Genomic DNA, 25,923 nt, shown 5'->3' with positions numbered 1-25,923 from the left:
TCTGCCCAGGTATGACAGACTAGATGGAGAACAAACTGCAGGCAGGAGGGCCAAGCGGGAAGCTCTAAAGTATTCAAAACATGGGTGCTGAGACCCAGATGAGCAGACAATGCAGAGGATAAAGTAAGAGAAGTCACAAAGGAAGCTGGCAAGACTTGCCTTTGGGAAGGCAAGGATGGGGAGGAGTGGTCAAACATGACTCAGCTTTTGAGCGTGGATGGATGAGAGAATGCTGGTGCCGTGGGCAGAAAAGAAGTGGAAACTGGGAGGGGAGGACAGGCTTGATTTCATGCATGTTTAGTTTGAGATGACAACAGGACGCCCGAATGGAAACATCTATTAGGCAATGGGAAGCCAGAGGTCAAGTGCTGAAGCAAGGACAGAGAGTGTGTGGAATCCAGGGGACTGAGGGGACTCACATGCCTAGAACCGACATTCGAGCCCATGAGCACAGATGAGTTCTCAGAGAGAGGAAAGGGAGACAGGGGGAGGTGGCACGGATAGGACCAAAGATCACACTTGGGAAAAGTCTCTCTAGAAGGTAGAAGACGACTAGCAAAGAGGGGGGGAGAGTGTCAGAGTGGCAGGAGAGGCCACGCTGTGTCCAGGAGGTTCCCGAGAACTTCACACATGGTGGCACCTGTGTGATGATGCGGAGATATCAAGGAAGATCTCGTTAGGAGGAGATGGAAAGGAACAGTATGGCTCACCCTAATTTGGTCCCCACATTTCCTGCTTCCCTCTGTCCCAGTTTTGCAGTTCTCACTGGCAGCTCAGCTGTCATAGTAACCACCATGCCACACCCACCAATGAGGGGCACACTGATTCATTCTTTATTGACTCAGGTGTGGCAACATTTATCCACCTTCAAACTCAGACAAACTCACTGGTAGCGTGAGGGCTTAGGGAGCTAATTTTCCAAGACACTTGAGTAAACAGGGAAAGGAAGACGTTTCTGAATTAGTCTAGGAGCAGATGGAAGCCAAAGAGTGCCAGCTTGAGCGGGGCTGACACCACCTCGAGGACTTAGGGGATCTGGAACACGACTGCTAGTTTCCTCAGCAGGTAGGCTGGCCTCCAGTTCATCCACCTGAGTCCTGTTAGAAAACAGCTTCGTGCTGGTCTCGTGCTGGTCGTGGCAGCTCAGAACCCTAGTCCCTAAGCTCCAGGAGCTCACTGCAGTGGAGACAGAGAAAAGATGCGCCCAAGAACCGTAAACACTGCCACGAGACGGGTGTACACTGAACTCTGGGAACTCAGGCTTCCCGAAAACGGCCCTTTAGCTCAGCATTCAAGGATGAGCAGGGGCTTCCACATGGTGGACAAGTCCTGGGTAATTCTGGAGCCCTACTTCGGTCCTTTCTCTTCTGAAGGGACAGGCATTTCCTAGAGACCTCCTATGAGGAGGAAGCCTCTCACGTCACCAGGAGGTTCCCTTGGCTCCTCCTCCTGTGAGCCCCACCCTGACTGCATGCTCTTCTCTCCAGGCACTTTCCCTGAGGAGAGTTAAGGGTTCCACCTCCTCCTGTGAAAGTATTAGTCATTCAGTTGTGTCCTCCTCTTCATGACCCCATGGACTATAGCCCGCCAAGCTCCTCTGTCCATGGGATTCTCCAGGCAAGAATACTGGAGTGGGTTGCCATTTCCTTCTTCAGGGGATCTTCTTGACCCAGGGATAGAACCCAGGTCTCCTGCATTGCAGGTGGATTCTTTACCATCTGAGCCACCAGGGAAGCTCATATTTTATAATGTAGCAATGTGTCACATTGCTACAACAGGACATTTCAGCATCTCCACTGCTGGAGAGTATTTTATCCTTGTCACCAGAGTAATCAGCACAGGCACTGCTGCATAGTAACCAGTCAATCTTAAGGGAGATCAACCCTGAATATTCACTGGAAGGACTGATCCTGAAGCTGAAGCTCCAGTATTTTGGTCAGAGGATGAGATGGCTGGATGGCATCACTGATGCAATGAACGTGAACTTGGGCAAACTCGGAGATGGTGAGGGACAGGGAGGACTGGTGTGCTGCAGTCCACAGGGCTGCAAAGAGTCAGACACGAGTGGGCGACTGAACAACATCAACAACAAAGCACTCAGAGCTGAAAGAACCCTCCCGCTTCACTCACACCTACTGTTTGATCCACTGGTCCTATCCAGCTTGTGAGAATCATTTAGGTCCCAGTTCTGAAGGCTAGTCCTGAACTCCAGTGCAATTTGGTCTCCTTCTAAGTCACTTCTTGGGGTTGTGTGACCTTGACGGCAGGAGTCCTCTTTTCCTAGAGCCTTCTTATGAACGAAGGCATCAAGGCTGTCGACTTCTAAAGCAGGATCCTGTTCCCCTCTCTGGGCCAGCCCACTGAGCATTCATCTGAGGTCCTCTGGGCTTCTCTTGTAGCTCAGTTGGTAAAGAATCTGCCTGCAACACAGGAGACCTGGCTTGGATTCCTGGGTCAGGAAGATCCCCTGAAGAAGGAAATGGCAACCCACTCTAGTATTCTTGGCCTGGAGAGTCCCATGGACAGAGGAGCCTGGCAGGCTACAGTCCATGGGGTCACAAGAGTCAGATACGACTTACTGACTAAACCACCACCACTGCCTCTCTATGGAGTGCAGACAACATCCAGCCAACGTCTCAAATGCTCTCAAGAGCACAGCTGCCCAGGGTCCTTTTCACCCCCACAGTGCTGGTGTGTAAACTGGGACAACCCCAAAGACACCAATTTGGCCTTGTTTATCACAATTACCGGTACACAGGTCCCTTTCAGTTCGTATGTAGAAATGTATCTTACAGATACTCTTGTATGTATAAAATAACATTATAGCACTGTTTGTAATAGCAAAGACTATGCTGCTGCTGCTGCTAGGTTGCTTCAGTCGTGTCTGACTTGGTGCAACACCATAGAGAGCAGCCCACCAGGCTCCCCCGTCCCTGGGACTCTCCAGACAAGAATACTGGAGTGGGCTGCCATTTCCTTCTCCAATGCATGAAAGTGAAAAGTGAAAGTGAAGTCGCTCAGTCGTATCCGACTCATAGCAAACCCATGAACTGTAGCCTACCAGGCTTCTCCGTCCATGGGATTTTCCAGGCAAGAGTACTGGAGTGGGGTGCCATTGCCTTCTCCATTTTATTGCAAAGACTATAAACAGCCTAAACACCTATCAATAAGGCAACCAGAAAGTAAGTAGTAGTACACGATGGATATCGTACTGTGAAAAAGTTTGAGGAAACTCTTTATGTATTGGTACAGAATAGGATAGTCTCTGAAATAAAGTTAAGTGGGAAAAAAGGATTTACAGAACAATGTGCACACTATGCTACAGTTTGGGTTAAAATGTGTGTGTATTCACTTCTTTCATGCATATAATATCTCTGAAAGGATACCCACGAACTTGATACCATCAGCTGTTTTTGAGAGGAAGGTAACTTGGTGGCTTGGAAATAGGAATGAGGGGAAATTTTTCATTAAATGAGACTTTTGAACCTTGAATTTATAACTATATTACCTATTTGATCAATCAATAAGAAAATGTTGATGTATTTATTTAACAAGTACTTCAGGGAACTAAGATCCCACATGCTGTTGGGCATGGACAAAAAAAAAAATAATAATAGAAACAATTCCACTAGGATACAAGGGTTTTGTATTACATACTGCGATGGTTTTGTGCATATTCTGCACTCATGATGCCACACTTTTTTAACTATTCCAAATTCCAAATTCCATCCCAAATTCCACTGGGAGAATATAGGGAGAAACGGGGCTTCTACCTGTCCATATGGTGGGGTCTTGGCAGTGGGAAGGTCCAGGACTCACTCCTTCTAGCTGGCGCATCTCCTTGTTCACTAGACCTCTGCCAGGCACTTGGCACTGCCCTACACTGGGACAAGAGGCAACTTGTCATGGGAACAGGTTTCACAAGAGTGCAAACATGATGAGTCCAATAGAAGTCCAACCAGTTCATTCATTTATGCATTTAACAAATGCAGATGGGGCATCTGCTAGTGTGAGTAGTATGTGGAGTATGTGGCTTGGGTCCCAAGCCTAAAAGACTTTTCAGTCTACTCTTAAATACATCAAAAGATGTGCCACTTCATTCCACACAAGACTGGCAAAAAGGCTTCCCTACTGGCTCAGTGGTAAATTGGCCTGCCTGGCCAATACAGGAGACAGGGTTCGATCCCTGGTTTGGGAGGATCCGACAGGCCTTGGAGCTGCTAAGGCTGTGCATCACAATACTGAGCTCACGTGCCATAACTGCTGAAGCCCACACACCCCAGAGCCCGTGCTCCGTGACCTGAGAGGCCAGCACAATGAGAAGCCCGAGCACTGCAACGAAGAGGCGCCCCCACCTGACACAATTAGAGAAAAGCCTGCACAGCGATGAAGACATGGCCCGGCCAAAAATAAATAAATAAATAAGAAAATAAAACAAGACTGATAAAAGCTGAAACATTTGGCCAGTGTACTCTGTTGACAAGGCTTGGGGGAAACACACAGGAGCAGAAAACATCACAGCCTCCGTGGAGGGGAATCTGGTAGCACTGACAAGACGACACGGCACTTACCTTTGACCCAGCAACCCCACTTCTAGGAATTTACCCTGAAGAATCTCTTCGACAAACATGAAACAACATATGCAAAAGCATATTTGCTGGCATTATTCGTGAAAGCAGAATATTGGAAACCCCCTAAATTCTGGTTCACGGATTAAACAAACCCTCCCGATGGAATACTGTGTAGCCATTTTGAAAAATGAAGAGGATTTCCATTAGCTGATATGGAGTGATCACCAGGACAAATTGTTCAATACATAGTACACTGCCTTTGGGTAAGAAAGACGGGAGACGAGAGAGGTAACTGAACAAAGAAACACTGGGACAGTAAACTAAAAACTAACAAAATGGTTACTGTTTGGGGCAGGCAAGAAGAGAGTGGATGAGATAGGATGGGAATGAGATTTCTCTAAATATACTTTCTTATATAATTTCAGCTCTTGAACCACATAAACATTTTGCATATTTAAAAATGTATCAAGAGAGATTTTCAAAAATCCTAAAGTTGAATATAAATGGTAGCAAATGAATCCAACTATATGTTAAATTAATAATATAACCTCACAGAAAAAGAATATAAGAATTGTAAAATTTGAACACAATTCATGGACTTCGTAAGAACAAAAGAACCACACACAAAAGAAATCTGGAGCTTTACTTAGTAGGTTTGTTGTTGATAAATGGTATTGGTATATAAATTCTAAAACTGTTTCTGTTTTTGTATTAAAAACAGAAAAAAAATGAATAACTATATAGATGTTGGGAACCAGAGACTTCACTGTGAAAAAAGGGAGATAAAATATGGAATTGAGGGATACTTCCCTGATGGTACAGTGGTTAGGACTCTGCACTTCCACTGCAGGGGCCATGGGTTTGATCCCTGGTCAGGGAACTAAGATCCCACAAGCCATGTAGAGGGGAAAATTTTTTTTAATAGGGGAAGGTGGGGAAGAGTCCTGAAGTGTTGGAGTTGAATTGGAGGTATCAGTATGTTGATTTTTTTTAAATTAACTTTATTGAAGTATCATATATCTACAATAAAACTACATAGATTTATTTTTTTAATTTTGGCTGCATCACCAAGATAACAGTTATGCACCAGTGTAACTACCAATCCAACCCAATTAAGATCTAGGACATTTTCATCAGCCCAGAAAATTCCCCCACTCTCCTTTGCACCTCGTCTCTCTCTTCTCCCATCTTAGACAATTTGATTCCTATAATCTAAGATTTGTTTTGCTGTTTCTGGAACTCATATAAATGCCACCATTCAGCATATCTGGCTACATCAATTCAATAGAGTATCTGTGAGATCCACTCACATTACTGTGTATCAGCACTTCACTCATCTTTGCTGCTAAGTCATATTCCACTGTATGAATATATTAAAATGTAGTTATCCATTCATCAGTTGATGAACATTTGGGTTATTTCTAGTTTTGGACTCTAATGAATCAAGCTGTTATAAACATTTAGGTACAAGTCTTTGTATAGGCACATATTTTCATTTCTCTCAGGTAGATGTCAGTCAGTCAAATTGCTGGGAGGTGTAACATAATATATACAGTCAGTTCTACAAGAAGCTGCCCATCTGTTTTCCAAAGTGGTTCTACTTCTTATATTATTTTTTAATTAATTAAATTTTTGTTGCTGCACTTTCTCTGTTCTTTGTATATTTTCTATTTCATTAATTTCTGCTCTTCACTATTCTTTCCTTTGGGTTTAGCTTGTTCACTTTTTTACTTTTATTCTTTTTTTGAGATAGTATTCATATAACTGCCACTTTAAAAGTGTATAACTTGGGCTTCCTGGTGGCTCAGTGGTAAAGAATCCGCCTACCAATGTGGGAGACACACGTTTAATCCCTGGTCCAGCAAGATCCCTCATGCCGCAGAGCAACTAAGCCTGTGTACCGCAACTACTGAGCCCGTGCTCTACAGCCTGCCCACCACAGCCACTGAAGCCCGTGCGTCTAGAACTAGCGCTCTGCAACGAGAGAAGCCACTGCAATGAGAACCCACGCACTGCAACTAAAGAGGAGCCCCCACTCACCGCAACTAGAGAAGCCTCACAGCAATGAAGACCCAGCACAGCCAAAAATAAATAATTACCGAAAAAAATGTGTACAATTCAATGGTTTTTAGTATATTCACTATGTGTGCAATAATCGCCATCATCTAATTCCAGAACATTTTCATCACTCTATTAGCAGTCAGTCCTAGTTCTCCCCTGCCAACCACTAGTCTGCTCTCTCTGTGGACCTGCCTATTCTGAGTATTTCATGTAAGTGGACTCATACAATATGCAGCCTTTTGTGTCTGACTTCTTTCACTTAGCATAAGGTACTCAAGATTCATACATGTTCTAATATGTAACTACTTTATTTTTATGGCTGAATAGTATTCCATTGGGCCAATATATCATATTTTGTTTATCCATTCAATAGTTGATGGACATTTGAATTGTTCCCACTTTTCCGATAAATGACTATGTGGCTATGAACACCTATGTACAAGTTTTTATATGAATATATGTTAGGTATATTTTTAGAGTAGAACTGCTGGATCATGTGGTAATTCTGTTAAACTTTTTGAGAAACCACCAAACTTTTTCTGGCTTCTTAAGGTAGAAACGTAGAATACTGACTTTAAAATTTTCTTTCTTTTTTTCAGATATAAGCATTTAAAGTTAAATATTTTCCTCTAAGAACTTCTTTAACTGCACTATACAAATTTTGATATGCTGTGCTTTCATTATGGTTCAGCTTTAAATATTTTCTAATTTCATTTGTTTTCTCAACTCATTAGTTATAAAGAAATACAGTCTTTAATTTCTAAACATCTATGGATTTTCTAGCTATATTACGTACTTATTTCTAACTTAATTCCACTGTGATTAGAGAGCATATTCTACGAGATTTTAATCTTCTGAAATTTATTGAGATTTATTTTTATGGCCAAGGATATAATCTAGCTTAGTGAATATTCCATATGTACTTGAAAAAAAAAGTGCATTCTGCATTTATGGGGTGGAGTTTCTTTAATGTCAACTATATCAGGTTGGTTGGTTGTACTGTTTAGATTTTCTAAATCCCATTGCTCTCTTGCCTATCAGTTATCAGTAGAGGGGTTTTCAAATCTCTGACTGTAATTATCCTTTTGTCTGTTTTTCCCTTTAGTTCTGTCAATTATTATTTCATTTTCTGTAGCTCTGCTATTAGGTGTATACATTTAGGATTCAGGTTGCGCTAGTGGTAAAGAATCTGCCTGCCAATGCGGGAGACATGAGACGCAGGTTTGATCCCTAGGTCTGGAAGATCCCCTGGTGCAGGGCAAGGTAACCCACTCCAGTATTCTTCCCTGGAGAATCTCCATGGACAGAGGAGCCTGGCAGGCTAGAATTCATGAGATCGCAGATAGTTGGACAGGACTGAAGCGACCACGCATGCACACACATTTAGGATTATATCCTCCTGTTCAACTGACCCTTTTTTGATTATGAAATGCTTTTTTCTCTGCTAATTCTCCTTGTCTCGACATTTACTTTATCTGATACTAATGTAGCCATATCAGCTTTTTATGTACATAGTATATCTTTTTTTTCATCTTTTATGGTCTGTATCTGTATATTAAAATTATATCTTAGATATATATAGTTAACCCTTGAACAACACATATTTGAACTGCAGGGCCCACTTATACATAGATTTCTTTTCAATAAATACGCACTACAGTACTAAACTGTCAGCAGTTGGTTGAATCGTGAATGCAGAACAGCAGATAGGGAGGGCCAACTGTAAAGTTACACTCAACTTTTCCACCACTGGGTGGTTGGTGCCCCTTACCTCTGCACTGTTCAAGGGTCAACTATAGTTGGGTCTTCATTTTTCAATCTGACCAGCTCTGTTTTTTCCACTGGAGCATTTATATTTAGTGGAATTATTAATACAGTTGGGTTTAAGTCTGTGTTAGTTTGCAAGGGCTGTCATAACAAAGTGCCATGGACTGGGGGCCTCAAACAATAGAAATTTATTTACTCACAGCTCTGAAGCAAGAAGTCTGAGATCATGGTGTTGGCAGGGTTGGTTCCTTCCGAGGTGGGTGGGAAAGGATCTGTTCCAGGCCCCAGTCTTTGGCTTGTAGACAACCATCGTGCCCCTGTGTCTCCACCTTGTCTTCTCTCTGTACATGTCTGTGTCCAGATTTCCTCTTCCTATAAGGAAACCCGTCACATTGGATTAGGGTCTACCCTAATGACCTCATTTTAACGTAATAACTCTATAAAGACTCCACCTCCAAAAAATTTAAAAAAATTTAAGAGACAAAAAAAAGAAGACACTACCAAGAAATTATAATATGCATTGCTAATTTATCACAGTGTAATTGAACACATTTCACAAAAGAAGCTTTAATTTCATTTATTCTCCCATCCTTTGTACTATTATCATATATTTTATTCTTACATATATCATAAACTGCATCTTACACTTATATTGCTTTTGCTGTAAGCAATTATTTGTCTTTTATGGCAATTAAGACAAGAAAAAAAATTATTTTATAATTACCCAGAATTATCAATTCTGCGGCTCTTCATTCCTTCCTATAGATCCAAGTTTCCAAATTTTTCCCTTCAACCTGAATAATTTCATAGTATTTCTCATAGTGCAGGTCTGCAGACAATAAATTTTCTTATCTCATTTTTCTGAAAATGTTTTTATTTCTCTTTCATTTTAAAAGGTATTTTCATTGGATATAGAACTCTAGACTGAAACTCTCCCTTTGTCAGCAATTTAAAAGTGTGATTCCTTGTCTCCTATCTGTCTTCTTCCTCTCATAGTACCTCTGTATGTAACGTGTCTTGGTTCAGTATCAACATTAATGAGATACTGCTGCTGCTACTGCTAAGTCGCTTCAGTCGTGTCCAACTCTGTGCGACCCCATAGACGGCAGCCCACCAGGCTCCCCCGTCCCTGGGATTCTCCAGGCAAGAACACTGGAGTGGGTTGCCATTTCCTTCTCCAGTGCATGAAAGTGAACAGTGAAAGTGAAGTCGCTCAGTCGTGTCCGACCCTCAGTGATCCCATGGACTGCAGCCTTCCAGGCTCCTCCGTCCATGGGATTTTCCAGGCAAGAGTACTGGAGTGGGGTGCCATTGCCTTCTCCGATTAATGAGATAAAGCAACATTAAATGACCAAAACAATGCAGCAGAGAGAACATGTCCCTCATGTGGTATTCTTGCAAAAAGGTTTAACTTAAATTTAATTGTGAAGAAACATTCAGAGAAAATTTAAATCAAGAGCTTTTTACCAGAAAACTAGCTTAGATCCTTCAAAAATATCAACATCATGAAAAACAAGAAGGCAGGAGAACTAGATTTTCGGAATATTTGGAGAAATGCTATTATGGCCTAATTAGCCTATATAATAATACTGCATTGTGAAATTTCTTGGTCGCTATGGTAAACAGTTCCACAGATCCTCATAAAGTTGAACATAGACTTAGCATATGACCCAGGAATTCCACTTCTAGATATATATCTAAACGAACTGAAAGCAGGGACTCAAAGAGATGCTTGTACACCTGTGTTCATAGCAGCATTATTCACAACAGCCAAAAAGTGGAACAAGCCAGCTGTCCCTCAACAGATGAGTAACTAAACAGAATGTGATCTATACAGACAATAGAATATTGCTTAGGAATGAAATTCTGATAATGCTTCATGGGTGAACCTTGAAGACATTATGCTAAGTGAAATAAGCCAGACACAAAAGGACAAATATTGCATGGTTCCACTTACTAAGAACAGACAAATTCATAGAGACATAAAGTAGGATAGAAGTTGCCAGGGGAGAATGGAATATTTACTGGGTATAGTTTCCTTTCAGGATGATGGAAAAGTTCAGGAAGTGGATAATGATGATGGTTGACAGCACTGTGAAGAAACTTAATGCCACAATTATATACTTAAAATGGTTAAAATAGTAAATTTCATGTTATGTATATTTTACCACAATTTTTAAAAAGGATATTGCAGTTATTTGAGAAAATATCCTACTTTTAGGAGATATGGGCCAAAATATTTAGGAGTGAAGTCTCTTAATACCTGAAACTTATTTTTAGTGAATCTAGGGGGAAAAAAAGTAATGTGGCAGAAGATTAACAACTGGTGAATTTAGATATGTGTTCACTGTACTACTGCTTTCAACTAAATCTGAAAATGTTGAAAATAAAAAGGTGTTCTATATATATATGTATGTATATATATAAACTCTTATTTATTTGGCTGCACTGGGTCTTGGTTGTGGCATGTGGGATCTAGTTCCCTGACTAGGGATCAAACCCAAGCCCTCTGCATTGGGAGCTCAGTCTTAGCCACTGGACCACCAGGGAAGTCCCTTAATAAATATTTTAAAATGAATAAATGAACGTGACAGAGGACCTTTCTAGACAGAAAGAACAGCAGGAACAAAGGTTAAGGGGAGGAAAAGTTGTTTTCAAGAAACAGTGAGTAATCTAGTTTGATTTGAGTCAAAGGTGCATACTAGGACGTTCTGGGAGATAATTCAGAAAGGTAAGTAGGCTGTGTGCCAAACTGGGAAAAGCCTTGAACAACAGAACAGAGAGTGTGTACTGTACTTGGCAAGCAACAGCAGCACCATGGAAGGCAATAAACATGGGAGTAACACGTGAAGTGATGTAATTCTCCTGAAAGATTAATCTAGTCAGGACACTCTGGACAGACCAAAGGGCATCACAGTTAGGAGTCTATTACAGTAGTCTAGGAGTGGGAGCAGGAGCTTGGAGAGGAAGTGGGAATAAAAGGCAACTGTTTTGTGGAAGACCCACAGAATTTGATAACTGATTAAATGTGAAAAGTAAGGGTTATCACCCTGAGATTTACACCTGGGTGTAAATAGAAGAGGTGGGAAAGTCGACAGGAGAGAAAAGTTTGAAGCTCAAGGCTTGAAGAGAAGAATTATAAGAAAAAGGAATAGTTTTAGCTTTATCCCTGTCTTCCTGTCAAATGAATCCTTCACAGACCCCCAGGCTGTCAAACAATCCAACTTGAAACAGAGTTCTCCATTAGACCAGACTCACCTGGCCCCACAACCCATCCCTGAGACCAGCAGACCCTTAGAGCTGACTGGTACCCTGAGTTCTTCTCCGGACTACAACCTTCAGGATCGCTTCAACCTGATTCCTTTGCACTTGGCTTTCAGGTAGTTCTGTCCGCTTGCTCTAACTTCCTTTCTTTTCGGAGTCCTTTTTCCTTTGTAAGAGGAGAGGAATCAAGTATCTGCCTGAGAGCACCAGTCCTCCAACATGCAGGCCAAGCTCAGCCCTCCTAAGCAGCTCAGGCATGAGTGGCCCGGGGTGGAGGGAGCAGAGGGAAGAGAGGACATAGCAGGGCTGAGGTGAGGGGGAGGCTGCAGCAGGTGGGTGGGGCAGCAGGGACCACCTGAAGCATATCTGGCTGCAGCGAGAGCCTGTAGGCCTTGCTCCAGCCAGCCACACCTGCCGTACAGGACACCTAGCAGTACTGGGGTTTTGGGGGATCTCTGCCGACCAGATCAGTCATCCCACTGACCCTCAAATAATTCTATTTGTTGCCCCCAAACCACTTACTCTATCCCCATGGCACTCAGCCTCCCAGTTTCCCCAACTTCCCATTTCTGTTTAGGAAATAAAAGCTTGGGGTCGGCAGGAGAGCGGACATTCTCAAGAGGCAGAGTTCAGTCTAGCGCAGGAACATTTGGGACACGGAGACAATCAAGACTGTGCCCAGAATTGGACAAGGCATTGAGCTGAGCCACCAGTGAGAGTGGAAGCCATGGAGAAAGTCAGAGGTCTCGGAGCCAGTTCTCCAAACCAAGAGATGAGCTGCACAGCAGAGTGTGGCCTGCGGAGACAGGTGGCGTGAACACATGCCCAGCTTCACGCTGTTTCAGGCTGTGTGAAGATCAATAATGTAGGGTGCATATAATCAGCTCTTTTTCCCCATGCCAGCCTCCAGGGCAGCCTTCTTTACCCAAACTGTTGCCCAACCTCCACAATTATGTCTGGCCTGAGTTAGGCCAGCATGTGGGGCCTTGCTTTAGCCAGGGTTTACTCTGTATGCCCCTCCCTGCCACTCTTGCCTCCCCAACTTTACCTCCAAGGCTCACTGGGGGGTGCCAGTGGGGTAGGGGGTGACATCACTGCCCAGACCAGGGAATCCCACTGGGCAGATGTTACCAACTTGCCTCCCCACCCCTTGGGAAGACAGCTTTCGTATTCTTGGTCTTCAAGCCCAGATACAGAATTCCCTAAAATGTCCTAACCCTCCAAGGCCACTGCCTGGGAACCAGCAAGCCTGGCAGAGAAAGGAGAGGAATTGCCAGCACTGGTACGACCTGCTGCCATGGAAACAAGTCAGCAATGTGCAAGGATGTAAGAGTGAGAGGCTCTGGTCAAATATGCTCAATGACAGAAAAGCTGGGCTGGAAAACTGGGGAAAATGGACTGGGAATTCTGGCTGAAATGGGAGGAAGGAGAGCTCTGGTTTAACTGCAGGTTAGCCTCGGACTGTGGCCTCATCAGGAGGCAGATGGCACGCCTTCAGTGACAGCCAAGGCTGTAGAAAGACCCCTGGTCTCAGTGCTACCACTGGCTCTTTGACCTAAACCTAAAAACTCAATATCCCTCAGATGGGAAAGTGAAAGTCCTAAGACTTTTCAGCTGTTGTAAATTGCAATAGATCACCATGACCCTGCAGTAGGCTGACGTCGGTAGGCCCCGAGCCGCACCAGGTCTGGAGTAATTAAGGCTTCCTGGAGCACTTCACTACACGGGAATCCTGACACACCCAGCAGGCACTTCCCTGTAGCCAGTGCAGCAGAGCAAACTGGAGAAGCAGGAAGGAGGGGACGTGCAGGATCCCAGGGCGGGCGCACATGTTACCAGGAAGATGGTGTAACAGCTCACTTCGGGTCACATCTCCAGGAAAAGGAGCATTTGTGGCCCCCAGACGTCCTGCACCACCTCACATCTAGTGAGAAAGCGGAGTGTCAGCTTCGGTCCCTCCCTTCCTTGGTTGCACCCACTTCACCTCTCCCCAGCTTCCTTGTTCAGATGACCACATCCTCTGTGAGCAACAGAAGATCCCAGGGGACATCTAAACAAGACTTAGGAGGGTTTGCCCTGTCCTCAAGCCATTCTCCCTTCAATCTTCTCTGTTCTGCCTTCCTCAAGTAAGAGCTCCATCCCAGATCCTAAAGAAGTTCTCCACACCCCAGGTCACTGGACAGCTGCTCTGAGCCGTCCGCTTCAGCATCAGCTCCTGGCACAAAAGTTCAGCCCTAGGCGGGCCTGTGGAAGGGCAGGGCCTAGAAGCCAGCCTGAAGATGGTGCTGCTGAGCCAGCCTCATTCCTTTGCAGCAGCTGTTGGTCTCAACAATCTGTTGGTGTGGTACATAGTTTCCCACTCCCAGGTGGGTCAGAGCTGGGAGAGAAATATCTCTGGGGAAGAGCAGGCCATTGAAAAAGAAGAGCCACGAATGACACAAAAGCCACAAGAGCCAAAGGAGTGTCCATCACTGGTCCTCAAGATTGCTTCCCAATCCTGTGCTGTACTGAGGCTGAAGGGAAGAGATACACCGGCCCTGAGATACATCCAGCCTTGGGTAAGAAGGCCTCGGTTTTCCCATCTGGATCAGCCTATAAAACCATCCAGCCTGGGAGGAAGTGACTCCAAAAATTAAGTTTTCACAATGGCTAAGGAATATTTTTGAAAATATAAGAACTGATGGCTGGGATGGGGTACAGCAATTATTACAGGTAGGCTAAAAACTCACTCCCATTTAACCATCAAAAATCTGAGATGGTTCTATCATTACCCCTAGTTCTGCAAATCAGGAAACTGAGCCTCAAGAGATGTAGCCACTTTGCCAAAAGTCACATACCCAAGTGTCTCTGGCTCTTCTTGGCCAGACCATACAGGTCCCTTTTTTTTTTTTTCCTTTTTGCATTTGGTCTGCAGTGAGGGACAATGACCCCATACCTGCTAGACGAGACTTTAGGGATCATCTGCTTCAATCTCCTTACTTTAGAGAGAGGAAACGGGCCCAGAGAGATAAAGGGGCATGTTCCTTGGGTCTCACAGAGCCAGGAACTGCTCTGCAACGGAATGGCAATGTGCACAAGAGTATGAGTCGAAGCTCCATTTTACAGAGGGGGACGTGAAGCCCTGAGCGCAGGTCCCCGATCCATCACAGTCAGAGCGGGATCCAACTCCCGGTGAGTTAGTTATCCTGCCGGATGCTACCGGCACCTTCACCTGGGGCGCCAATCATCAACTCACCTGCCCGCGCCCCGGGAATACCTGTCGGCGGCGCGCAGGCTCTTGGCAGGGGGTGACAAAACGCTGAGTGGGACCAGCAGGGCCGCGCAGACCAGTGCTCGAGTTGGTCTCGCCAACCCGGGCCCCTTCGCTTCAGAACGCCGAGGCCCCAGGACGCCCAGACGCTGAGGAGAACTGGAAAGCGCTGGCCCCAGCCCGGAGGCAGGGCCACCTGGTCTCCTTTCCTCGGGCTCTTACTTTGCCCCCTCAACAGTCTATAGACCCAGTCCTGGCGTCGGGGCACCACAGAGAGACCGACAACTGACTCTCCTCAGAGTCTAGCCGCCGGGACTCTGGAGAGTGAGGTTCCTATGGAAACGGGGCGGGGGGTGGGGGTGGGGGGGGTGGAATCTTCGCGCTTGCGCGAAGGCGCCAGGCACACTGGGAAATGTGGTTTCCAGACTGTCATCCGGCGGCCAGAAGAACAGACGCAAGATGGCGCCCCAGCGTCGCAGTCCGTTCTGAGCCGCCAGGTTCCACGGCCGGCCTGGGCCCTTTCTGGGTGCTGCCGGCGTAGGAGAGGCCGTGGAGGCCGAAAGGTAGTTTTTCGTGGTAGCCGCGGCTCTGAGGCGTCTGGGAGGCGAGGTGAAGAGGTGGGCTCGCGGTCTTCGGATGGTTTCGTCTTGCCGATTGAAAATTTGCCCTGAGGAGGGGATGCCCTGGCTGGTGACTCGTCCCAGGCCGGGCCGAGCCGGGCCCGCCGGAGGAAGAACGATGTGGAGGTGGGAGCTGGCCCAGGAGCTACCGGGCCTCGGTTTCCTTATTTCTAAAAAGGGTGATAATTGTAATGGCTCCCATTTCTCCTCTGAGAGTGTTGCAAGGTTTATATGACATGATTGATGTGCAGATTGGACAGTCCTTTAAGAACATAAACAGGCATTCCCATTCTCTGTAAAGTAGTGCAATTTCTGGTAAGGAAATTAGGTAGTGCCTTTTAGAATTAAAAATGCACATAGTGGGACTTCCCTAGCAGTCCAGTGGTTAGGACTCTGTGCTTCCAGTGCAGAGGGCGTGGGTTCCATCCTTGGTCAGTAAATTAGGATCCCACATGCCAGGTGGAGCAGCCAAAAATAAAAAAAAATTTTTTTAAAGAAAAATAAAATTTAAAAAATGGAAACAATGCTCATAGCCTCTGCTTCAGCGATTCTAGAAATACTATGAAATTAATGGTCATGTGTGCACAACAAAGTATATACAGAGGTAATTAAGCATTAGTGGAAATGGAAACAAAGCAACAAATCACCATCGATAGATGACCACTTAAATAATGATGGATATCATTAAAGAGGATATGTGTGGTTATTGTTAAAATTAGGCAGAGCTTACTGTATTGATGTGCAACTCTCTGTGATATGAAAAAAATTGTCAAAATGCAGGATGTTAATAATGATTTAATTTATATTTTAAAAAGAATATACAAATATATTTGATGACTTAAGCATGGAATGTTTTTGGAGGGATTCAAGCTGGTAACAGTGGTTGCCTGTGAAGGATTGGAGGGCAAGATCAGATGGAGATGCTATTTTCATTTTATATCTTTTTTTAAGATACTGTATTTTTTTGCCCCTCTAGCAATTTGTGTGATCTTTATCTATACATATAGTTCTTTTTTTTTGGTGCAGGGTGTAGGGGTGCCACCTGGCTTGAGGCATCTCAGCTCCCCAACCAGGGATTGAACCCAGGCCCCAGCAGTGAAAGCCTGGAATCCTAACCACTTAGCCACCAGGAAACTCCCAGTATACATATAGTTCTTAATCATTTATCTGCATTTTTGATGCAGATAATTTCCCTTCCCATTTTTGTTTCTCCACGTGGTGAATTCTTACTTCTCAGAGTCCTCCATAGATTACGGTGGGCCCCGCAGCTCTGAGTTCCTCATTGGATGCTGCCTTCCCAGCTGCACAGACTTCAGGAGGGCAGGGCCCGACGTTGTCACCCCACTTCCCCCCAGCCTAGGCCTCGGACTGCTGACAGGGCAGCCTGGGTGGGAACCGTGGTTGCCTGAGACGGCAGGCAACCCCCTCTCGGCTCAGCTCAGTAGGGTGGGTCAGCCTAGTGGGTCAAGACTCAGATCTAGGTTTTCTGACTCTTACCTTGTGATGCTGAACCTGCTACCCACAGAAAAGCGATTCCTCTTCTAGAGGGCACATTGAGGCTGAATTCTGTCAATGTACAGGTGACGTGTATTGTTAAAATATCAGAGCAGGAGGGGGAAGCCTAGGGATTTCCTAGTTTAATCCTTTTGTTTTACAGAAAGAAACAGAGACTTAAGGTGAATTAAGATGCAAGTGATAAAGCTAGGGCTAGAACCTGTCTCTGTCCACCAGGGTTAGAGCAGCGCTGGGGGTCCAACCTGGGTCTGGGTGAGAGAGTCACTCCTAGAACTGAGCGTGAAGTCTCAGTTAACAAGAACATTTGCCACCAGCTCCCATCTGTGAGGTCTGCTGTGAGGGAAGGAGTTGTACCCGCCCACTCCCCGCCCCCAACCAGACTAGAGTTATAGGGCACCGTGTTGCATCATCTTGGGAAGTGGGGAGAGGAGTGCCAGCGGTGGGCCTGCCTACTCTTCTTGAACACTGCAACTGAACAGAGAGAACCCCTTGGCAGAGGAAAGGACCATCGTGGCTCCTTCTTCCCTGGCAGTGGTGGGTTGGCTTAGAAAGTGAGGCTCTCTTGCATTGTAGCAGGAAGATTCTTGGGACCCAAAGTGTGCTCAGGAACTAGCAGCAAGTGTGCAAAAGGAACCTTAGTTTCCGGGACAGGCTCGGTCCTGTCCAGATAGGCATTGGCAGCTTCCATTTCCTCATAGGTAACTCCCTTCCGCTGCCCCAACAGCGTCAGCACCTCCTGCCCAGTGTAGACTTGTTCCCCTGCTGACCTGCCGGAGGGGACGTGTGCAGCCAGCATTTACCCAGGCCCTGCCCTGGGAGATGAGGGCCTCTCTTCTCTTCCCCATTCTTCCTCCCACCCACCCCACCCCAAACACACCACTGCCCACATGGGCCTGTCACGAGATACCTGGGAACTGTGAGGAGACTGGAAGGGGTAACGAGAGGCCAGACTCCTCGTGTAACCAGAGAAAGAGTGGACTGACAGGCTTTATCATCAAATTGAAAATGGTATGAAAATGTTTTTTATTTCTGAGTACAAAGCGAGATACTATTAAGACTACGAAAAACTGGCCAGAGGCTGTGAAGCACAAAGAAGGCTCTCTTTGGCCCAGTGCCCGGGGCTCCATGCAGTGCTGGTGAGGGCGCTGGGGCCGCAGCAGACTCAGGCTGCTCGCAGGGTGCGCGAGGCAGGCCGACCGCCAGCCCCATCGGAGGGGTTTGGCACTGAGGATGGAGTTTACTCTCAGCCTTTGCAGGGGGGCCCATGGTTCTCTGGAGGGCCTCAGGAATGAAATGGCAGGGCTGGGGGGATGAGGCAGACGGGAGTGGGACAGGGAGTGGGAGAGGGAGGGAGCCTGAGCCTTTCTGACTGGGAAACTCTGTTTTTTACATCTGTGGCTTCAAGTGTGTGTTTCAGGCAGCACTTGCGAATGAAGCTAGGGTACTGTTGCCCGAAAGGCACCTTCAGTCTCTACCACATCCCCAAATATGGAGAAAGTTTTGAGCCCTTGGAGAGGTGGACATGGGTCGGAGACTTAAGGCTGTAGGCGCTGAGGCTGTAGTAACAGGAGCCTGCGGCCTCCTCCTGAGAGGACTGTGAACAGACAGGACTGAGGGGCGCTCGCCCCGGGAGCTGTGCTCGGGCGCCTCTGCTTGTGTCTACGGGGGCAGGGGCACGCGTGGGGGCTCACACCTCGCCCTCCTCCCCACTGCTGTCCACGCTGGCCTGCCTCACAATCTTCTGGTGCCTGGGTGTGGACGCACAGCCGGCCTCCCCCTGCTCCTGGAAGGCCCGGGTCCGGCTGGCCACCAGGGCGGCGCTGTTGAGGGCTGCCACAGACTGGCGGGACTTCAGGGCAGGCCAAGGCCCCCTGTGGACCTGCCGGCCTCCCTTGGCGCTTGAGGGCTGAGGGAAGGGCTGGGGAGGGTCCTCATCTGAAGATTCTTTTGAAGAAAAAACCTGGAAGAGTGAGACTGTAGAGTCAGGGGGTTCTTTACAGGGCAGGACTGTGAAAAGGGTAGATGCAGAATGTCTGTTGAGTGAATTCAGAAACACTGAGCTACTCACAGGTCAGATTTCCCTAGGAGGGAAGGCAGCACCCCAGGCCTCCTGCCCCTGCTCCTCACCTGCCCGTGTGGCCTCCAGAAGCCCTTCTTAGCCCCCCGCTCCTCCTCTTGCCCCCATTACTTTGTACAGTCCGTCCCATGTGCCACAAGGGACATGTCTTCCATGCCAGGCCCTGAGCTGGGTGCTGGGCGAGGAACACTGACACCCCCCATCAATTCCCCCAGCCTTCCACACCCAGAGCCGCCTCCTCCAGGAAGCCTCTCCCAAATGTCCCCGTCCTCTGTGAGATGAGCCGTCTTTCTGTCTTTCCTCTGGGTTAGCCACCTTGGCCGCAAGTCACATGGCGGGGGCAGGGGGTGACTTCCCAAGGCAGGGGCCAGCTTCTGGTCTTAGACTTGTGCCTTGCAGCTCTCAGCAGAGGGAGAGTGCTCAGCTATCCAGCCACAACTTTGGTTGCGTGAGTGCTGTGAACACTCTGCACCCCCATCCTTCGATGGGTTGCCCCTCTGCTTTGGGAACGGGTGCTGAGGTCGTCCACACCCATCTGGGTTCAGCAGTTGGTTGTGCAGCTCCTGGCCTGGGGAGGATGCTCTCCCAAGTCTGGGCAGCCCTGAGCCTCAGGAACCAAGTCCCCTCTTCAGGCCGAGAGCTGCCTGCAGCTGCCAGCCTAGGGCTGTTTGGCCGTGGAGCCCGCCAGATAGCCTTGTCCCAAGGTTGTGCTCCTGCTCACTTGTCCTCCCTGTGTCTCCTCTGCTGCTCTGAGCGGATGAAAAGGAGCAGACCAGGGCATGGCCCGCCTGCTCAGGAGCCCCGTGCTCAGGGCCAAGCCAAGCCTCAGTCCTGGGCTCTTTCGTCTTCCCGCCATCTGCCCCCTCCTCCTCTCAGGCCCCCACCCTGCCTCAGCCTGGCTCCTCCCGTGGCCGCAGGCTCACCTCTGGCAGGTCAGCATCACCGGAGGGGCTGTCCAGCTCGGAGGGCGGCTCCAGGAGGCTGATAGACCTCATGACCCCACGGAGGTTGATACGGGGCCGTGACCCAGGCGCTTCTTTTGGGGCTGCCTGGCTGTCCTCTGACCCCATGATACTCAGCTCCCCACTGCCCCCCGGTTCTGGCTGAAGAGGTGGGAACGGTGTAGAGACCTCGGGGGCCAGGGGCTCCTCTGGGGAGGCCCCACCCGCTTTCTGCTCCCAGACGTGGCTCTGCCGGCTGCGAGGGGGGCCCTGAGTCAGCTTCCTGACCCAGCGGCCACCCCCAGCGGCCACCACACGCCCCCTTCCCTGTCCCTCCACTGCATACCTAGCAGTCAGGATGCCCTGGTAGGTCTGCAGCTGGCGCAGGAAGCCGGGGTTGGGGCGGGCGATGGGCCGGAGCTCCTGCACGTGGCGCAGAGCCTGCTCCAGGCTCCAGCCGTACTGCTTCATGGCGTAGGCGATCACTGTGGCAGCTGAGCGACTGACGCCCATCTTGCAGTGGACGAGCACACGGGTGCCCTGCGCCCTGTGGAGCCACACGTGGTCAGCTTCCCCATCCCCACCCGTTGCTGTGCTGTGCAGGGGCAGGGCAGCTCGCAGGCTCCCCTCCCAGAGCATAGGGGAAAGGAGGTGAGGGCCCTGAGAGCCAGCAAAGCGGAGGGCAGGGCAGGCAGGCGATGGGCACAGGCTGCAAAGGGCAGGTGGCTGAGGTGGGGCGGGTGGTGGGGTGGCATGGCCCTACCTGGCGGCCTCCACGAAGCGGTGGGTCTCCTTCCAGTGGGGCAGCAGCTGGGCCGACTCCTCGTCCCAGAGGCGCACATTGTGGTAGGTGAAGCGCTCGGGGTAGAAGTTGTCGATCTCACGGGCCATGTTCAAGATGTGGCTCACCCTGCAGCCCAGGCACGAGCCCGGCTGACCTGGAGCCAGCGCACCCTGGGCGCTGAGTGTTCTCGGTGCTGAGGGTCGGGGTGGGGGGCGGGGGTGGTGCAGTTGTGGTGGGAAGAGGAGGTGACTGTGACCTTGAGCAAATCAGTTTACCCCACTGGGCTTGAGTACTGTCCTCCCCTCCCCGCCCCCGCCTCGCTCCCAGGTAGCTGCAGGCCGTCTGCAGCACAAGTCCTTATCTTACCATCAGAAGTCAGTTAGGGCTTTTCCAGGGTGGGGGTTTGGGGTGGAATGGGGCTATACTGTGCAGCACGTGGGATCTTAGTTCCCTGACCAGGGCTCGAACCCACACCCTCTGCATTGGAAGTGCAGAGTCTTAACACTGGACCTCCAGGCAAGTCCCCAGAGAAGGGCTTTGGAGCTCAGCTGAGCCTGGCTGGATGTGCAATAGCTAAAACCTATGACCCTTGTCATAGGTTTCCCAAAAGCCCATGGTGGACAAGGTACTGAAGTGTTGGGAGCAGGCAGCCAGAGAGGGGCCCTTCCTTCTCCAAGAGACGTGGTCAGGCAGAGAGGGGCTTTTCTGCTTTACAGCTAGGGAGAGGGTAGAGGGGACCAGGGAGCTGCTAGCAAATCAGCAAGATAGGTATTCCCCTGTCCTGGCCTAAGCCCATAGGAGGGGAACAGCCCTGGGGTGGAGCTGGAAGCAGAGTTAGCGGTTGCCAAGAGGGTTCTGGGAGTTTCTGGCCAGGTCTCCCCTTGGGGAAGATGGAGGGTGGGCAGTTGTGAGAGGGCTCGAAATCCTACCTGTTTCTCTGCAGCTCCTCCAGGTTCGCTGCGTTCCACTCTGAGCCCTGGGAACAGGGAGAGCGTGTCATTTGGTCTCTGCTGGCTCTGGCCATCCCCACCTCCCACCCCCAGCCTGCAGGTAGCCCCTCTACCTCACCAGGTAGAGGTGGGGGAAGATGCGGGACGCCCGGTCTTGCTGGGCCATGAGCAGCAGCATCTGGTTGTCGATGAAGTCGCGGTACTGCTGGAGAGGGCATCCCAGACGCAGCTCCAGGGCCTGGCGGATCTGCAGGCAGGTGGGTGAGGCGAGGCTGGGGCGCCTTGCAAGGTTCCTACGCCCCACCCTCCCCTCTGGGGCCTCTGAGGACAGTACTGCGTCCCATCACAGCAGAGAAGCTGAGGCCAAGCACGTGGGAACAACTCAGACAGGAGGAGCACTAAAGGGGAGGCTCCATGGAGAGGACCACTCTGGTGCCCAGCCAGAGGGCCCCCACCCAGGGCCCAGCTCCCCACTCATCCCCGCACCAGGCCCACCTCTTTGGAAGTGACGTTGTCCAGGTCGCTGGTGTCCAGCACCTCCCACAGCTCGGCCCGGATCGCCTGCTCCATCTGCTCCTGCTCTGAGGGCCTGGGACCCAAGCCTGTCAGTGCAGGGCCCCTTCCCCTCTCTGCCGAGGCACCTCCCCCCAAGCCCCCTCCCCAGACTGACCGGCTGGACTCCACGCAGGGAGGCCGCAGAGACTCCAGGTCGGCCATGGCCATCCACTCGTTAAGACAGCTCTGGTCAGAGCTCAGTCTGTCCTGGTAGTGGCTGGCCCAGGCGAGGGCACTGCCCCCTGGCACAAGACCACTGCTGAGAGCCGCCTCACATGCCTGGTGCAACACCTGGAGCGTGGCCCTGGGACAGAGGGGAGGCCGGGTCACACCGTCCTCCCAGCAGCCCTCCCCGGACCCTGCAGCCATGGTGGAGCCACACCCCTTACCACATGGTCTGAATGGAGACAGGCTTGAAGATCCGACTCTGCCCGCCGGACGTCACGCTGAAGCCCCTGTGGGAGACCCGGTGGGGTGGGACCTGGCTCTAGAACAGCACCTCTGAGAGGGCTACCCACTAGCCACCTCACCAGGCTGGTCCTCAGAACATATACAGATCGTCTGAGCTTCAAAATAAGCCATTTGCAAATGTGGGGCAGCTGAGGCCCAGAGAAGTTAGGTGACTCGCCCAGGCTCACATGGTGGATCTCAGGTGGAGCAGAGAGTAGGCCAAGCCCAGAGTTCTGCAGGTGCTCCCCAGTACCAACCCCCTGGGCAGACATCACACTTGGTTATTTCACCCTCTGGCCCTTCTCTCTCCTCTCCGTTCCCTCCAGGTGCCACGTCTTACCCGTCTCCATCTAGGTACACCTGGGTGTCACTCCAGAGAGGCAGAACCAGGCCGAGGGTGCAGCTGGGGGAGCTGGCGGGGACAGAGGGCAAGGTCCGTCAGCACCAGCGCCTCCCAGACAGGCCCTCCTGTTCCTCCTCCCCCTGCTCCCACCTGCTGTCAGGGAAGTCCACGCCCAGAAGGACCGTCTCATCCCGGCTCAGGCCTTCTCTGGTGGAAACGACCAGCAGGTAGCGGAGCCGGGGGGCCCGAGCCGCCTCCAGCTGGGCTGCCTGGAGAAGACGGGAAGGAAGAAGCCTGGGGTTGCAGTGGCCCAGGGGCCCTGTTCTCCCCACCCCCACTGACACACATCTGGGTAGGGAACAGACCTCCACCTGCTCCCTCTGCACCCACCCCTCCCTCCCCAGATACCAGATCAGGGGTTACAGTCTAGTGGTTCCCAGCTTTGGGATTTAATGGTCCATTAAAATGTTTAAAAAGAGTTTTCTCAAAGGGGATGTACGTGGGGGAAAAAAGGGGAGTGTGGGCATGACATCACCCCCTTTTTTTTTTCCTGCTAGGAAGGAAGTTTAAAAAACACCTTTCCAGTTGCCATTACCATAATTTGATTCGAGAAATGTTTGTTACCAAAGAAATATTAAGGACCCAATCTCACAATAAAGGGTGGTGCTTCTTCTGCCTTACAAGACTGACTGTGTCTCGTTTTTCCCATCTTGCTGTAGACAGTGAGATGTTCCACAGGCATCCAGGAATTGGTTCTCACTTTGCCACCTGTGTCCCATCCTCACATGGGCCCTTCCAGGACACCAGCCCACGGTGGGCGCTCAGCAGGCCCCCCTGAGCACCAGTCCCTTTGTGGGCACCTTACATGGTCAGGAAGGTCTTGTGCTGGTTGAACAGAAACCCACCTCTGGGTAATTCCCCACTCTTGGTCCTAATCTTGCCCTATAGGCTCAGGTGGGACAAACCTCCCTATCCTCTCCCAGCTCTCTCCAGAGACCTGAAGACACCACCTCGGCCTGTTCAAACAATGCTAGCTGAAACAGCAGAGTCATCGTGGTTTGGGTAACCTCTACGCTCCCCAGGGTGCCCCCTGCCCTCACATCACTGCTCTCCAAACACACACTGGCTCTGTTCCACTCTCCCCTCCCACCTGAGGAGTGGCTCTGTCCCCTTTCAGGGGACCAGGGGGCTCTGGACGGGCCCTCACCAGGCGGATGTCATCCTGTGGCCTCAGCAGCTCCACCATGAGGCACAGGTGCTGACTCTGCTCCTGCCTACCGGGACTCGGGGGCCCGTGCCCATTGTCTGTCTGGTCCCCGTGGGGCTGCCCTTCCCCGGGGGGCTCCTCCGCTGGCTCTGGGCTGGGCCTGGAAGCATCTCCATCATCCCCTCCATCCTGCAGTCCCAGGACAGCCCCTCGGAGTACTGCAAAGCTCTGCCTGGAAGGGGAGCAGGGGAAAAGTGACACCGTGACAGCCCATCCCACCCCTCAGGACAGGGGAGTCAACCCCCCTGAACCGCCTGGAGGATTTGTTAAATCAGGTGTTGGCCCCCATCCCGAGTCAGTGGGCCTGGAGAGGAGGCCTGAGAAGGTGCCTACCCAGTTCCCAGGTGATGCCACCTCAGTGCTTTGGGAACCACTGCCTTGGTGGCTCTCAAGCCTCGAGCCCAACTTTCCCTTCCCATCTGCCTAACTCAATAAATAACTGTGAACTTGGTGGGGCCCCAGGAGTCCTCAGGCCCTGCCATTGGCCAGAGCCAGGGCCAGGATAGTGGATGAAGGAGCCTCAACTGACTGGGGGAAGATGGAAGCAAAGGCAGCCAGCTGTGCCCACTAGCAACTCTGTCCCCACATACTAAGTAGTTGGCTTTGGCTGCAAGTCCTCCCAGAGGGCAGTGGCCAAGCCTGGTGGCTGGATGGAGGTGTGTGTGTGGGGAGAGGTGCTCACCTTCGCTGGAGCCGGCTTCTGCGCTGGGACACCGGGTCCTGCTGAGAAGGCAGCCCCCAGGGCAGAGTAAAGTGGTGGGAAAGGACTCCTCCCCAGGTTCAGGGTGCTGGGGTTGGGGGTGCAGGGATCCGCCCCCTCCCTCGTCCCGCCCCCCCCCCCCCCCCCCGCATGCAGTGGGGAAAGGAACCAGAAAGGGTGTCAAATCCTTTTCTGTTCCAGTCCACTTTCCACGTGGAGACACTGGCGGGGCCGGGCCCAGGTCCAGGCCGGCAGCCGGAGGTAAGGGAGGGGGAGCGCTGCTGGAGATGCCTGAGGGTTTGGCCCAGGTCTGGGCCCAGAGCGGGGTAGGGCCTCCGCGGGCGCTCGGGGCTCCGGATCTTGCCTTGGTCCGAGTTCCTGGTTGCCTCAAGATCTCCCCCAAGCAGCTCCAGCCTGAGACGTGAAGGCCCCCTCCGCACACCCCCAGGCTTGAGGGGAGGCTGCCCGTGGGCAGCAAGCACTCCCCCAGGCCCAACTGGCAGCCAACTGCGTGGGCAGGACCACAGCCAAGCCAGACTCACCGTGGGCCCCACAGGCGTGGAGTGGCCGCTGGCCGGGGGCGAGCGGCTTACTGTGACCAGGGCCATGGGGTCAGGCCGGGGGCCCCTGGGCCGGTATGGCGCGGCGCCCTCCCTCGTCGCCCCGCGGACGGTCCCTGCCCCGCAGGACCAGGAAGGAGAGTCCGGCGCCACCAGGGCCTGGCACCTCCTCGGGGCGGACCTTAAAGGGCCAGACACCCGTCCAGCCCGGCCTGCGGAGCCCGCAGTCAGTGGCCACCGCCCCTCCC

General features: G+C 50.5%; 2 protein-coding genes, 1 long non-coding RNA gene and 1 other non-coding gene across 9 annotated transcripts in view; 2 read left to right on the top strand and 2 right to left on the bottom strand.

The window, feature by feature from the left end:
* RAD9A (RAD9 checkpoint clamp component A) overlaps positions 1–15,229 on the bottom strand; it is a 57,579-nt gene extending 42,350 nt beyond the window's left edge. For 2 of the 3 annotated variants that reach the window (XM_070782662.1, XM_070782665.1), the window contains exons 1-2: positions 14,899–15,229; positions 8,600–8,771 (exon numbers count right to left, since the gene is read on the bottom strand). The gene's annotated coding sequence lies outside the window, so the exon portion shown is untranslated. Of the gene's footprint in view, positions 1–8,599; positions 8,772–9,123; positions 9,231–14,898 lie in introns of those variants that run through there. The other variant, XM_070782663.1, reaches the window with a different exon arrangement.
* TRNAG-UCC (transfer RNA glycine (anticodon UCC)) lies at positions 5,379–5,451 on the top strand. Its single transcript has one exon. It is a non-coding gene; the product is annotated as a tRNA-Gly (tRNA).
* Positions 15,230–15,330: 101 nt separating the features above from the next.
* On the top strand, positions 15,331–23,831 carry LOC109554543 (uncharacterized). Of its 3 annotated transcripts, none has more exons than XR_002180169.2 (3): positions 15,331–15,476; positions 21,794–22,057; positions 23,132–23,831. It is a non-coding gene; the product is annotated as an uncharacterized lncRNA (long non-coding RNA). The 3 variants fall into 3 exon arrangements; XR_011564897.1 differs by having other exon boundaries at positions 15,341–15,530; XR_011564896.1 differs by lacking the exon at positions 15,331–15,476 and adding an exon at positions 15,524–15,659.
* Positions 18,055–25,872, bottom strand: SSH3 (slingshot protein phosphatase 3). 2 transcript variants are annotated; one of them, XM_019955123.2, is made up of 14 exons: positions 25,658–25,872; positions 25,098–25,138; positions 24,356–24,587; positions 23,299–23,417; positions 23,146–23,217; positions 22,745–22,810; positions 22,471–22,659; positions 22,296–22,389; positions 21,919–22,047; positions 21,780–21,826; positions 20,830–20,976; positions 20,413–20,613; positions 20,049–20,322; positions 18,055–19,008 (listed from the first exon to the last, which is right to left on the bottom strand). In XM_019955123.2, exons 1-14 carry the CDS (start codon positions 25,721–25,723, stop codon positions 18,736–18,738), a joined length of 1,950 nt encoding a protein of 649 aa, XP_019810682.2. In that variant the 5' UTR covers positions 25,724–25,872; the 3' UTR covers positions 18,055–18,735. The 2 variants fall into 2 exon arrangements, with proteins under 2 accessions (XP_019810682.2, XP_019810683.2); XM_019955124.2 differs by having other exon boundaries at positions 25,098–25,135.
* Positions 25,873–25,923: the final 51 nt, after the last annotated feature.

The sequence above is a fragment of the Bos indicus genome, chromosome 29, assembly GCF_029378745.1.
Source record: "Bos indicus isolate NIAB-ARS_2022 breed Sahiwal x Tharparkar chromosome 29, NIAB-ARS_B.indTharparkar_mat_pri_1.0, whole genome shotgun sequence".
Taxonomy (NCBI): Eukaryota; Metazoa; Chordata; class Mammalia; order Artiodactyla; family Bovidae; genus Bos; species Bos indicus.
Note: the sequence above shows the minus strand (reverse complement) of the source record. Positions and strands in the feature narration are given on the sequence as shown.

What these genes read in the sequence shown, in the direction of transcription:
- SSH3 (XM_019955123.2), bottom strand. Translation starts at nt 25,723, where the DNA reads ATGGCCCTGGTCACAGTAAGCCGCTCGCCCCCGGCCAGCGGCCACTCC. An exon ending in GTCTCCATTCAGACCATGTG is followed by an intron (nt 22,660 to 22,744) that starts GTAAGGGGTGTG and finishes CCTCTGTCCCAG; the next exon opens with GGCCACGCTCCAGGTGTTGC. An exon ending in TCTTCCCCCACCTCTACCTG is followed by an intron (nt 21,827 to 21,918) that starts GTGAGGTAGAGG and finishes CCCTGTTCCCAG; the next exon opens with GGCTCAGAGTGGAACGCAGC.